We start from the raw sequence: 14,533 nt of genomic DNA on the forward strand, positions 1-14,533 counted from the left end.
TATTCACATTTTACAGTTTCTGTTTTGTATACAAATTTGCACAACCCACTTGCCTAACGCAGAATCACTTAAATATTAAATATACATAGACAGTCCATACTGTACATATAGTTATGCTTTGTCAATGTTACGTTAGTAACACACCTTTTTAAGACAACTGTTGCATGAACCTAGTTGCTGGCAACTTCCATGCAACACCAGGCAACATTCATTTGTTTAACTTGTGTGTGTGTGTGTGTGTGTTGTGTTTTAGACAGGTTTGCTTATTTATATATATATCAACAAATCAACAGTAGGCAATTCCTTTAAGCCGTGAGGTATATCTTTTAAGTGTACTATTAACTGGTAATGTGCATTGTTTACATGGTCATTTTGCTGATATTGTGTAGCTATAGCTGTTGTCTAGGTAACCAGACCCCTGTGTTTTATTCAAACTGCTCAGAATTGTATTGATTGGCATTCATGATTTTCAAGTCAGTGGAGCCCATTAGTAGATAGCTCTTCACCAGTACTGCTCATTCTTAAATCCAGTGCATTTTTCATTGGAATATGCTTTTAATATAAGGGACTATGGGGTATTGTGACATGTCTGAAGTAATCATGTTTCATTTGAACATGTCTTATATTTTCTTTTATCAAGTGCTGTTATTTAGAATAAAAAATAATAGTTCTGCACACTTTTATAGATTAATGTAACACTTTAAAATTGTGTTCCTTTTTACATGTTTTATTATTGAGCCATGTTAAAATCTCTATATTTTCACTGATGTAAAATATCACTTGGCCAAAGACATTCTCTTCCCCGCAGAGGCATATGATTCTCTCACAACCGTGCACATCATAGCTTATTATTTAATGAATCATCTTTCTGGTCTAATTGAATTAACACTTATTTCAAAATTAAATTATAAAGGATTTGTTGCAATTATCAATATAGTTTTACTGACTGAGATACTGTCACTTATTACAGTTGAAAAACATTTTCACCTAGAAATTTCATTAAACATAGTCAGATGACTTGAAATAAAGAGGTAGTGTATTGTACAGCTAAAAGTTGAAATTAGCTATATGGTACTCGACATTAAACAGCAATTGTAATCAATTCAAAATGTTTAAAAACTGTATTTCCAAGATTGTTATCCATGGATTCCTTTTTTTAACAAACTGTGATACACAGTTTTTTTTAAGGAGATTGGCCATATCATATACAGTACAAAGATTAAAATAACTGAACAAATAGGTAAAAAGGAGAAAATAGTTAGCATATTCAAATTCTAGAATGGAATGAAAAACTATAAAACAAGTCTTCCCAAAGTTTAGCTTAAAGGACAGTTTTTGGTCCTATTTAATCCACGGGACTATAACGGGGCGTGAGCTGGGGGGTGTAAGGATAGGGCAGCAGAACAGAAAGAAGCAGTTAGTAGGATATAAATTGGTCACTGACTGAGGGCGACACATCCCAGGGGCAGAGGACCCAGCAACCAAAACAGGATAGAAAAATGGTCACTGAGGGCGACGATGCCGACACTTCCCAGGGGCAAAGGAGATGAGAGAGAGAGAGAGGTACCCAGCATCTGAGACTTCTGTAAAGGGGCGCTCGTTAAACCACCGATTGGCCGAGACTTCACGCTGCCTGGGACCTGAAATAAGGACAAAGCATAGTATGGGACTCGAGCACGAGTGGCCACCTCCCGAAAGAAAGGCAGAATAGAACAGATCCTCAAGTGAGGTAAGATAAGCGCAGGAACTGCGACAGGACAGAGTGTGGTCGGGGGTCCGCTCTGAGTCGCATGGTGAGAACCCCCCTGATGGTAAGGGAGGCGGATGCCTAACCATGAGGTCGGGGAAGTTAGACTTACTTGCCCCCCCCAGATACGAAGGCATGTATGAAAGGAGGGGAGGAGGAGGAAAACGAAACACTAGACAGCAAGGGTGCAAGTGATCAGGGCTTAAATAGAAAATAGATACGAATTGACAGGAAATTAGAAGTCCCCAGCTCCACGCCCTCTGAACCACGCAAGCTAACATTTAAATTACCATTAAATAGTCTAAAGCGTGACTCTTATGTTAACTCTTCAGGCTGTTGTGACAAACTGTGATAAAGCCTGAATGCCTCTCAGATTCACAGAGCTCATGGGTAGCATGTATACATAAAGAGAAAAAAGGTCCGCACACCGAAGTAGACAAGGTGCAAGTTCCCAAGGCTGACGCTATAAATCAATATAGAAAAAGAGAGAACCGCACACTCAGTTGCGCTCCAAAATTGTATATCTTTAATTCATAAAAACATATCACTGCTGATATGTTTTTATGAATTTAAAGATATATAATTTTGGAGCGCAATTGAGTGTGCAGTTCTCTCTTTTTCTTTTTTTCTATAAAGCATGTATATAGTAACGTTTAGCAAGCGCAGGGTCGCTGGTTAAATCCCTGTCATCTCCATTTGGAATACTTATTTACAAATAAAGGATAATTACAATTTATGATATTTGTTTTTTAAATGAACCCTAGATGGTAAGATTTTAAATGAACCGTAAATGTACTGTATCCTAGATGGAGGGTACAGTACATTTAACATTTTTTAAGATCTACCATTTTATTGTCCTGCTTTAATTATTCATTGTAGTGTAAAAGTAATACATTTTATATGTTTTATATTTAAACACGCTTGGATGAATGTTTAAAAAATGCACATTCCTGTGCTTAATTAAAAAACAAAAAAAACAAGAATGATTTGATGATAATGTCTATCTTTAAAAAAACCTACATGAGCACTGATGAAATTCACTGTACAGTTTTTTTTTTTCCTGGTTATAATCCCTTTGTCTGACTGGAGTTAGAAATAGTAAATAAAAATAGTGAGAGTCAATGAGAAGTCCCCACAAATATTGGAATGCAAACGTGTGTGTGGGGGGGTGGAGGGGGGGGGGGGGTTGCACAGTGACTAATACGTTGTTTTACAAAACTTGTTTTTAGGATTAAAAGTATCCATGTCATCAGAATAAATAAATCTAAAATGTAAGAGGGGTGGGAATCATTATGCAGAAAGTGAAACACACAACTCTGCACATCCATAGGGCAGCCACAACCACCTAATCCAGTTTGTGCTACTTGCTAAATTGTTATCAAATGGTACTGCTTGTGATTTATCATCTAAAATACAGAGAAAAAAAAATGAATTCAGAGGCTGAACAGTACTGTGGAAACTGAAAAAAAAGAAGAAAAAGCGGCAGGAGTTTTGGGCAGAATTGAAATTAAGTTCTGGGAAAACCTGATTCTTTACTGACAGTTAAATACAGATTCAGTGATTATAAGAGACACAACAGCCCACCTCTCATACTCCACAGGGGCACAGATGTGGATAGTCCAGCTGACAGGCTTACAGCTCTGTCCTGATCAGGCAGCCAGGCCAGCTCTAATAGAGCAGTAAGATGCCAAAGAATTACAAGATAAAAGTCTATTTTTACATACTCACGTCCACACTTCTCCACACATTCACATTGACGCCATGCCTTTTCTTTGTATATGTGGCATTATTCTATTATGAACTCATAACACAAGCATATGTTAAGGTCTGCACACATACACAAAGATCCATCATAACTTAGCTACAATAATATAAATGAACTCCAATAATGTATTATAATTTAGTTCCAGTGGAAAGAAAAATATGTTTTCAAAATGTTTTATTAGAATATGTATATTTTTCATTGTCAGCCTGTGCATTTCCATATATTTTAAAATATTTAGACTACTTTGTGTGATTCAATATAATATTATAGATATTTTACTATATGCACTTGTTATACCAAATATAATAGATTAGCAGTTAGCCTAAAATGACGTCAAACTGCACTGAACCTGAAAGTGGATTGAATGGGCCAAACAACCAAAGATACACGTTACTCAGTACTAAATAAATAAGTAAATAAAGACAAAGCTTCATCTTGGGGGTTTCCATCTCACTCAGTTGGATTTTTGAATTAGGGTATCCAAGGCATCTCAGTTTGGTTTAAGTGGAAAATGAACTTGTAAACTTTCTAACTATTTCTTTTTTATTCTTCTTTTTACTAGATCTTTATTACAGAATGCGTGGTGTTTTTCCTTCAGATTGCCACAAAAGATTTTGAAAACCGTGAGAAGACAATAGTAACTGGAGATTGCTGTTACCTGAACCCACTGGTGCGCAGGACGGTCAGGTTTCTTGGTACGATCAAGGAGTTTTTATTCCATGCCTGTTCTTGAACACCACCTTATTTGTACTATAACTGATGCTGTAACATACTGTTAATCTCTATGGTATATTTTAACAATATTTTTTGCTCTTAAAAAACAGGAACTCATTAGTACACTGCACACACACACAAGGTAAGTATTTCTTCATAAGAACACGTAACATCCTTATTGGGAGAGGTAATAAACACTCTAAAAGTCCAGCAAATGAAACAACTAATGTAGAGCCGCAACACTACCAGAGCACACACAGGGTACAGTTTGTTCAATTTGTAGGTTTTTATTTACCTATTTGTCTGGTTAATATTTCATTACAGGGATTTATATTTTTATGATGTCTTAAAATGTACACCAAATGTGTAACAGTTGAATACAGACCATAGAAATGCATGGGATGTTTCTTGAGAAGTCTGCTGTTGGTTCAGTTATTTGTAGTATACAGCAGTACAGTCTATCCTCTTGAGATTTTCATTTGTTATGTGCATAGTTGGGATGGGAATACCATAAGGATTTTTTCTCTGATCCATGAAGGCAGTCTGCTGGAACTGCTGTTGAATCTTTATTTCTTTCACCAGAGTCTCATCCATTTTACACATCCAGATTGCATTTCCCTCAGGATCCTGCCACACAACCATATGTTGAATGAGCATAGAAAGTCAATGTAAACTTCATCCCCACAAATTAATAATGAATTACAATATAAAATAACAGGGATAACAGGGATTCTGTTGAAGTTCTTAGGATTTATAGCCATCTTAGAGTAAGTGTTTCTTTGTTTATATATATATATATATATATATATATATATATATATATATATATATATATATATATATATATATATATATATACAGCTCTGGAAAAAATTAAGAGACCACTGCAAAATTATCAGTTTCTCTGGTTTTACTATTTATAGGTATATGTTTGGGTAAAATGAACATTTTTGTTTTATTCTAAAAACTACTGACAACATTTCTCCCAAATTCGAAATAAAAATATTGTCATTTAGAGCATTTATTTGCAGAAAATGACAACTGGTCAAAATAACAAAAAAGATGCAGTGTTGTGAGACCTCGAATAATGCAAAGAAAATAAGTTCATATTCATTTTTAAACAACACAATACTATTGTTTTAACTTAGGAAGAGTTCAGAAATCAATATTTGGTAGAATAACCCTGATTTTCAAGCACAGCTTTCATGCGTCTTGGCATGCTCTCCACCAGTCTTTCACATTGATGTTGGGTGACTTTATGCCACTCCTGGCTTGTGACCATCCATCTTCCTCTTGATCACATTCCAGAGGTTTTCAATGGGGTTCAGGTCTGGAGATTGGGCTGGTCATGACAGGGTCTTGATCTGGTGGTCCTCTATCCACACCTTGATTGACCTGGCTGTGTGGCATGGAGCATTGTCCTGCTGGAAAAACCAATCCTCAGAGTTGGGGAAGATTGTCAGAGCAGAAGGAAGCAAGTTTTCTTCCAGGACAACCTTGTACTTGGTTTGATTCATGCAAAGCTGCCCGATTCCAGCCTTGCTGCAGCACCCCCAGATCATCACCGATCCTCCACCACATTTCACAGTGGGTGCGAGACACTGTGGCTTGTAGGCCTCTCCAGGTCTCCGTCTAACCATTAGATGACCAGGTGTTGGGCAAAGCTGAAAATTGGACTCATCTGGGGGTGCTTCATCAAGGCTGGAATCGGGCAGATTTGTCTTTGTGAAGGACGCATGAATCAAGCCAAGTACAAGGTTGTCCTGGAAGAAAACTTGCTTCCTTCTGCTCTGACAATGTTCCCCAATTCTGAGGATTGGTTTTTCCAGCAGGACAATGCTCCATGCCACACAGCCAGGTCAATCAAGGTGTGGATGGAGGACCACCAGATCAAGACCCTGTCATGGCCAGTCCAATCTCCAGACCTGAACCCCATTGAAAACCTCTGGAATGTGATCAAGAGGAAGATGGATGGTCACAAGCCATCAAACAAAGCCGAGCTGCTTGAAGTTTTGTGCCAGGAGTGGCATAAAGTCACCCAACATCAATGTGAAAGACGCATGAAAGCTGTGCTTGAAAATCAGGGTTATTCCACCAAATATTGATTTCTGAACTCTTCCTAAGTTAAAACATTAGTATTGTGTTGTTTCAAAATGAATATGAACTTATTTTCTTTGCATTATTCGAGGTCTCACAACACTGCAGCTTTTTTGTTATTTTGACCAGTTGTCATTTTCTGCAAATAAATGCTCTAAATGACAATATTTTTTATTTGGAATTTGGGAGAAATGTTGTCAGTGGTTTATAGAATAAAACAAAAATGTTCATTTTACCCAAACACATACCTATAAATAGTAAAGCCAGAGAAACTGATAATTTTGCAATGGTCTCTTAATTTTTTCCAGAGCTGTATATATATATAAAAAAATAAGGTATATTGACAAAATGTTTTTGGTTTCTTTTTAATCATTCGATCATTCATCCTTGACCATGACACGCTTGAGTGACTATGACTGAAACATATGCACTTAATCACCTAATTAGTGAGACAGTTGATTGGACACTGGATATGGAGTGATTTCAGCTGTTGAATTGCAAACTTGAATAAAAGCAATAAAGAAAATCACAGAAAAAAAAAACAGTATGCCACATCTGTCCAGAGAGAAGCGCCTTCGTGCAATCGGCATGTTGGAGGCTGGACTAGGGCAGCATACTGTGGCGCGCCGTCTTGGGTGCTCACTGCCTGTATGGAAATCATTTTCAGATAAGTATTTTTGGACTGAAGAAACAGTCAAAGGATTTGTTTGCAAAGCTGATTTTGTGAGCTACAACTGTGCTTTATTGCTTTGGAAAAATTTTGATTAAAGCAGGTTAAGGGGTGAAAGGCTTAACGCTTTATAGATCACTACTTACTGTTGCTGCCATCTGTGTATTATGAAGAAATAACAAATACAACTTGTAAAAGATGTCTTGTATCACTCTCCTGAAGTACTGTAATAATAGTCTGTGTTTGTGGGGATTTGCTGCTTTATAAGTACATTGGGTTAAGATGTGGTTAATGCAGAGCAATTATTGGAGCATAGTAACATTATTGCCATAATATAACTTTATTTATTTATTTATTTATTTATTTATTTATTTATTATTCCTATAAGGTAGCAGACCAATAAATAATAATAAAAAATACAATATTTTGATATCATGTGATGTTCAGAAATAGTTTAAGGGTAGAATGCTAAAATAGCTTAACAATATTGCTCAATACTGTCCAGTGCTGTCATTTATACATTCACACATACAGTATGAAACTGTACTATATTCACTGACTGTGTGAGTATTTCACCTATTAGGAACATCATATCACATCAGCAATGATGACACAGTGATGACGGCTAAAGTCTCAAAAAGTAGAAACAGTAGTTGTGTCATTTTGGCATACAGTGTACCACCCTCAAGCTGTGGATTTCACAATAATAATGCTATACATTTCATTACATGTTTTTCACCTTTCTTTCCAGGAGTATATACATTTGGACTTTTTGCCACTGATATTTTTGTAAACGCTGGGCAAGTGGTGACAGGGAACCTTGCACCTCACTTCCTTACAGTGTGCAAACCTAATTATACAAGCCTAGGCTGCCAGCAGACCATTCGGTTTATCAGCAACCAGGAGGCCTGTACTGGCAATGTGGATGACATCATTAGAGCCAGAAAAACCTTCCCCTCCAAAGAGGCAGCTCTCAGCGTGTATGCTGCACTCTACCTGGCTGTAAGTACAACAAACCCTTTTAAATGCTTGCTATTTCCATGTACTGTACATATTTTTAATGTGCACTTGTAAAGCACATCATCACATACTCTTATTAACCGCCCCTCTGTCTCCAGTATCCATGAAATACAGCAATGCTCATCGGCAGCATTGTGACAGCTCATTTTGTGTTTCACAATCTGACTTTGGGTGCTTATGTTTATTGCCTCACAGTTCTCTGATCTTGCATGAACAATCTATCATAGCTGTATTCTCTGTTAAGCTCGGGTGATCATCAAAATGGGATGGCAGTGCTCATGGTCTGGAATAAGTCTCAGAGCATCTCTTTGTCCAGAGTAACGTTCGAAACTTAAACAAATGAGGGCTGGGATCAGAACCCAATCCAAGAGGCAACCAACAATATTATAGATTACAGTTTCTTAATGTTTTCTTCAGTGTTCCTCTATTGCACTGGGAAGGGAATAAACTTTGTCAAGTGTCTCGACATATTTTGGAAATACTGCCATATTAAGCAACTAAAGTAGGTAACACTTAGACCATACACATTTTGCCATGTGGATTCATAGGGACTGATGTAAGGATACATGCAAAGTGATTTGCAGCTGCAAAACACCCATATTGCAGGCCAAAATGCGCAAACCGCATTGTGCAGCCGCAAAGTGGCACTTTAGTGGCCACTAAAAATGTGGCGTATGTTTTTCACCTGGCGTTTTGCAGCCGCAATTGTTTGCACTACGCCTATCCTTATATATATACAAAATATAAGTTTTTAGTAAGTTAATTTTTCAATAACAGATATAACCATTACATTAAAGAGTAAGTACTTACTCTTTAACAAAAGGGACAATATTAGTTCGAACCGTGTAATTTCAAACCCATGGAATATCAGTAGTCATGCTTCCTAAAGATGATGTAATTGAGGGCTGCAGAACAGTTAGCTGTTTAAAACTGCATGATATATGGTTAACTAATTACTATCATATATCTCAGAATGTTTTGAAGTTGTACAATATAATACACTACCCACAAATAAATAAGCTAGTGCTAAAATCAGATGCAAAAAATAAATACATTCAAAATAATGGTATGAAATTGTAAAGGATACTTGAATAGGTAGCCTGATAATACAATTTACATCTGAGCTGCAGATACAATGCCCTTGTTCCTTATGCACCAGTGTCACAGATACTGTTTTTTGCTGTGTAATTTTAAGCGTAGGCTAACACTATGTAAAATTTTAAATGAAGGATGTTATACATTGAATTGGCCTGTAGCTTGAACAGCAATTGCTACAGTAGCTTGCTTCACATCAATTGTAAAATGACTAATAAGCTCTGTGGAGGATCATTAAAATGTGCATGACTGTGAGAATTGGCTTCAGTTCTGAGCTTCCTTATCCTTGACTTCATTAATGTATCTATTTAAAAATGTGACATTAACAAATATATTAGCTTCAGCTTTGGCTTTAGATTATTATATATATATATATATATATATATATATATATATATATATATATATATATATATATATATATATATATATATATATATACAGACGTGCTCAAATTTGTTGGTACCCCTCCGCAAAAAACGAAGAATGCACAATTTTCTCTGAAACAACTTGAAACTGACAAAAGTAATTGCCATCCACCATTGTTTATTCCATATTTAATAGAAATCAGACTTTGCTTTTGATTTTTTATTCAACATAATATTGTAAATAATAAAACAAATGAAAATGGCATGGACAAAAATGATGGGACCGCTAACCTTATATTTTGTTGCACAAACTTTAGAGGCAATCACTGCAATCAAACGTTTTCTGTAGCTCTCAATGAGACTTCTGCACCTGTTAACAGGTAGTTTGGCCCACTCTTCCTGAGCAAACTGCTCCAGCTGTCTCAGGTTTGATGGGTGCCTTCTCCAGACTGCAAGTTTCAGCTCTTTCCATAGATGTTCGATAGGATTCAGATCAGGACTCATAGAAGGCCACTTCAGAATATTCCAATGTTTTGTTCTTATCCATTCTTGGGTGCTTTTAGCTGTGTGTTTTGGGTCATTATCCTGTTGGAGGATCCATGACCTGCAACTGAGACAGAGCTTTCTGACACTGGGCAGTACGTTTCGCTCCAGAATGCCTTGATAGTCTTGAGATTTCATTGTGCCCTGCACAGATTCAAGGCACCCTGTGCCAGGCGCAGCAAAGCAGCCCCAAAACATAACCGAGCCTCCTCCATGTTTCACTGTAATTATGGTGTTCTTTTCTTTGAAAGCTTCATTTTTTCGTCTGTGAACATAGAGCTGATGTGACTTGCCAAAAAGCACCATTTTTGACTCATCTGTCCAAAGGACATTCTCCCAGAAGGATTGTGGCAGTTATCCTTGGTTCTTTTTCTACCATTCGCACTATCCTTCTGTTCAATCTGGGGTTGATTTTCCTCTTGCGGCCGCGCCCAGGGAGGTTGGCTACAGTTCCATGGACCTTAAACTTCTTAATAATATTTGCAACTGTTGTCACAGGAACATCAAGCTGCTTGGAGATGGTCTTGTAGCCTTTACCTTTACCATGCTTGTCTATTATTTTCTTTCTGATCTCCTCAGACAACTCTCTCCTTTGCTTTCTCTGGTCCATGTTCAGTGTGGTGCACACAATGATACCAAACAGCACAGTGACTACTTTTCTCCATTTAAATAGGCTGAATGACTGATTACAAGATTGGAGACATGTGTGATACTAATTAAAGAAACTAATTAGTTTGAAATATCACTATAATCCAATTATTTATTATCTTTTCTAAGGGGTACCAACAAATGTGTCCAGGCCATTTTAGAATATCTTTGTAGAATAAGCAATAATTCATCTCTTTTCACAGCTTCTTTGCTTTATTCTATGACATACCAAAGGCATGCAAGTATACATGATAAAATAGCTTTTAATTTCATCACTTTTCAGGAGGAATGAAGCATTATTTCAATGAGCTGTAAGGGTACCAACAAATTTGAGCACGTCTGTATATATATACAACAGAATAATTATAGAAAGAGAGGACAGTAATGGGGAGTTCAAATAATGTAATATATAGCAGAAAGACCCTAATATTGATATAGCCATTTGAAATTTCTTTGTATCAAATGCAAATTATGTCACTTTGAGATGAGCTATTCTGAATAAGTATTCTTATTTAACTGTACTACTCTCTATCTCTATCTCTATCTCTATCTCTCTCTCTCTCTCTCTCTCTCTCTCTCTCTCTCTCTCTCTCTCTCTCTCTCTCTCTCTCTCTCTCTCTCTCTCTCTCTCTCTCTCTCTCTCTCTCTCTCTCTCTCTCTCTCTCTCTCTCTCTCTCTCTCTCTCTCTCTATATATATATATATATATATATATATATATATATATATATATATATAGTATAAGGTACTGTGCAAGATACAAGCTGATGTTCACCCCATTCAAGGTCAGAGTGGCCTGTAAGGCACTAATGCTCCACTTGGGATGGACATCAATTTGTATCATACAACAACCTATACAGTATTCCATGTATTAGACAGATTTTTCTGAAAACTTTTATGATGGCTTAGCAAGCCTATTCTTGTAGAACTCCTGAAAATGAAATTTTTCAACTCAATAAGTTTACCTGCCAAATATGTTTTGAATGTATTAAACAATTAGCCTTTATTTACTAAATATTGTACGCCTAATTCGGGAGAAAGATCAACATAGCTTTTAAATAATATCATTTGACAAAGCAATGGAGGAGAGCAGAACAAAGTCAGAACTCAGTCTATTACAAAGGGTAATTAAAGGTAAGCTTGCAACATTGTGCAGAGCTGAGCGCCTACGGAAACACTGCAACAAGTAGGAGCGTGCGAGAACTAACTTTTATTAAGACCCATTAAAATTTGCAAAGAATTTATTCACCAGGGAGAAAAATGGCACACTAAAAGCAACTAAGTCTGAGCTGGAGAGATATCTTGAGGAAACACACACAGATTTAAAAAGGCAGGAGCCTATGTCGATTCCTTCAGCCATCCCACCTATCAATCCACCAGAATACCAAATGGAAGACTGCGTACCTAAGTGTAAAGAAGTAGAGCAAGCTGTGAAAAAGGCAAGGGCGTCATCACCTCCTGAGCCTAATGTAGTTCTGTGAAGAGTGTACAAGAGTGCCCCTGGTGTTCTATGAATCCTGTAGAAATTGATGAAAGTAGCATGGGAAAAACAGGTTGTACCAAGAGCAGGTGGTCTTTATACCCAAAGAAAAAGATTCTCAGAGTGTCAGTCAGTTTCACCCTATATCCCTGTTAAAAGTGGAAGGCAAGATTTTCTTCAGCGTTGTTGCTCAGAGATTGTCAGCTTACCTATTGAAGAACTGCTTCATTGACACTTCAGTACAGAAAGCCGTTATTCCAGGTTTACCAGGATGCTTAGAACACATCAGTGTGATCTAGCAGCAAATTCAAACAGCTAAAAAGGAGAGGAAGAAGCTCCATGTGACATTCCTGGATTTAGCTAATACATACGGTTCAGTACCACATGAGCTTCTTTGGGCAGCATTTGAGTTTTTCAGTGTACAGAGGACAATAACAAACTTAGTGAAAGCCCACTTAGGAGATTTGCAATTTTAGTTTTTCAATTCACCAATACATGGCAATGTCTAGAAATTGGAATAATGTCAGGATGCACCATTTCTCCAGTGGTTTTTACCATGGCAATGGAAGTAATGGGTAGTGGGAGGAGAATGCCTAGCTTCTGGCCACCAATTAGTAGGGGTGGGTTAGAGTAAAAATGTAAAGAATATCTCTTCATGAATGTAAGTTCAATATATTGTAGCGACCCGGTCACAGTTCAGGTCGGCAAGACTTTTGTTTTGTCTCGTTTGTTTGTCTTGTTTCGTCTGGTCCTATGCCTTCACGTGATCTGTATTGTTCTGTGTATTGTAGTGTGGGTATGTGTGTATGTGAGCCGTTGTTGGGTGTGGACCATGTCATCTAGGGCCCCCCTCCCCCCGGCCCCTCATGAGTGTGTGTGTGTGTGAAGTGAGCAAGTTTTTAGGATAGACAGCAGGAAGAATTTATTGCTTTTGTGGTGTGGTCCTGACCCAAAAAAGGACCCTGTTTAATTAATAAAGTAGTTTTGTAAGCCCCTGAATCCCGTCTCCGTCTCCTACTTTGAGCCTCAAGACTAGGGGTCGTTACAATATTTTATTCACATATACCACCTTAACACAGCAGGCTGCTGCAGCTCAACCTGGATTCTGTGCTGCGAATGACACACACGCAAGAGATAAACATTAAAAACTACTTTTACAGTGCTTTATATGTGGTAAGTTAAAAAAATAAACCCTTTTATGTTTATGTTCATTTAAATGTGGCATTTCAGCTGTGCAGATGTTTGATATTATGTGCTTGAATAAAACTTTTGAGTTGTATCCGATAGTTGTCTTTCATTTTAATATTGATGTTGTTTAAAATGTACCGTCATAATGACTGCTGGCGGCGGTTTTAGGTATGAGTATCCACAGCGGTTCTAGTGTTAACTTTGGTCATTTTTGTGGTGCATATGTAGAATAATATTGTCTGGCATTAGGTTTGAGTACTCGAGTACCTGAAATTTTTAACGCTCGAGTACTCAAGCACTAAATTACTCGAAATTCCCATCCCTACCAATTAAAGCATACATTGATGACATGACAATCATGACTACAACAGTAGCCTGCACTAATCGGTTATTGGGCAAACTAATCAATAACATTGAATGGGCACGAATGCAATTCAAGCCCACTAAGTCAAGGAGCATCTCTATAATTAAAGATAAATTAGTGGATAAGAGGTTCTACATTAACAGTGAGGCAATACAGTGTCTGAGAAGCCTGTGAAAAGTCTTGGAAGATGGTATGATGGGGACCTTAAGGACACAGTTTGTGTGGGAGAGGTGAGACAACAAGCAGTGCAAGGGTTGAAGAGCATAGACAGCAGCGCTTTACAGGGCAAACTCTGGTGCTTTCAGTTTGGTCTACTGCCAAGACTTCTGTGGCCACTCATTGTGTATGAGGTTTCTTTGACAACAGTAGAGAAGCTAGAAGTGTTAATCAGTTCATATGTTAGGAAATGGTTAGGAGTTCCACGCTGCCTCAGCAGAGTGAGACTGTATGATAAAGGGATACTGCAGCTACCAGTCTCAGCTCTAACCGAGGAGTTTAAGTGTGCCAAGGTCTGATTGGAAATTACATTGGTAGAGTCACATGACGAATGTGTGAGGGAGGCAGCACCTGTGTCGAAAACTGGAAGGTGGGCGGCAAAGGAAGCTGTGGAAGATGCAAAGTCTGCCCTTCATATATCATGGTACAAGTACAGCATGGAAGAGGAGGCTTTGGTCTCAGTTCAGCTCCTCCTACATGGCACAAAGTAGCCCCAGCTCAACGAGGTGCAAAAGCAGGAGGAGAGTTTGAGGTGCATAAATGCAGTTTCCCAGGCTAAGCAGGGAGAATGGATGAGATGGGAGAGTGTGGAACAACACAAGATCGGCTGGTGAGATCT

General features: G+C 37.7%; 1 protein-coding gene across 4 annotated transcripts in view; it reads left to right on the forward strand.

The window, feature by feature from the left end:
* Nucleotides 1–14,533, forward strand: part of LOC117416690 (phospholipid phosphatase-related protein type 5-like) — a 48,260-nt gene that overhangs the window by 24,591 nt on the left and 9,136 nt on the right. For all 4 annotated transcript variants that reach the window (XM_059034864.1, XM_059034862.1, XM_034028044.3 and 1 more), the window contains 2 exons: nucleotides 4,075–4,207; nucleotides 7,745–7,995. In XM_059034864.1, the coding sequence (XP_058890847.1) occupies nucleotides 4,075–4,207; nucleotides 7,745–7,995 (384 nt within the window). The remainder of the gene's footprint in view (nucleotides 1–4,074; nucleotides 4,208–7,744; nucleotides 7,996–14,533) is intronic.

The sequence above is a fragment of the Acipenser ruthenus genome, chromosome 12, assembly GCF_902713425.1.
Source record: "Acipenser ruthenus chromosome 12, fAciRut3.2 maternal haplotype, whole genome shotgun sequence".
Lineage (NCBI taxonomy): Eukaryota > Metazoa > Chordata > Actinopteri > Acipenseriformes > Acipenseridae > Acipenser > Acipenser ruthenus.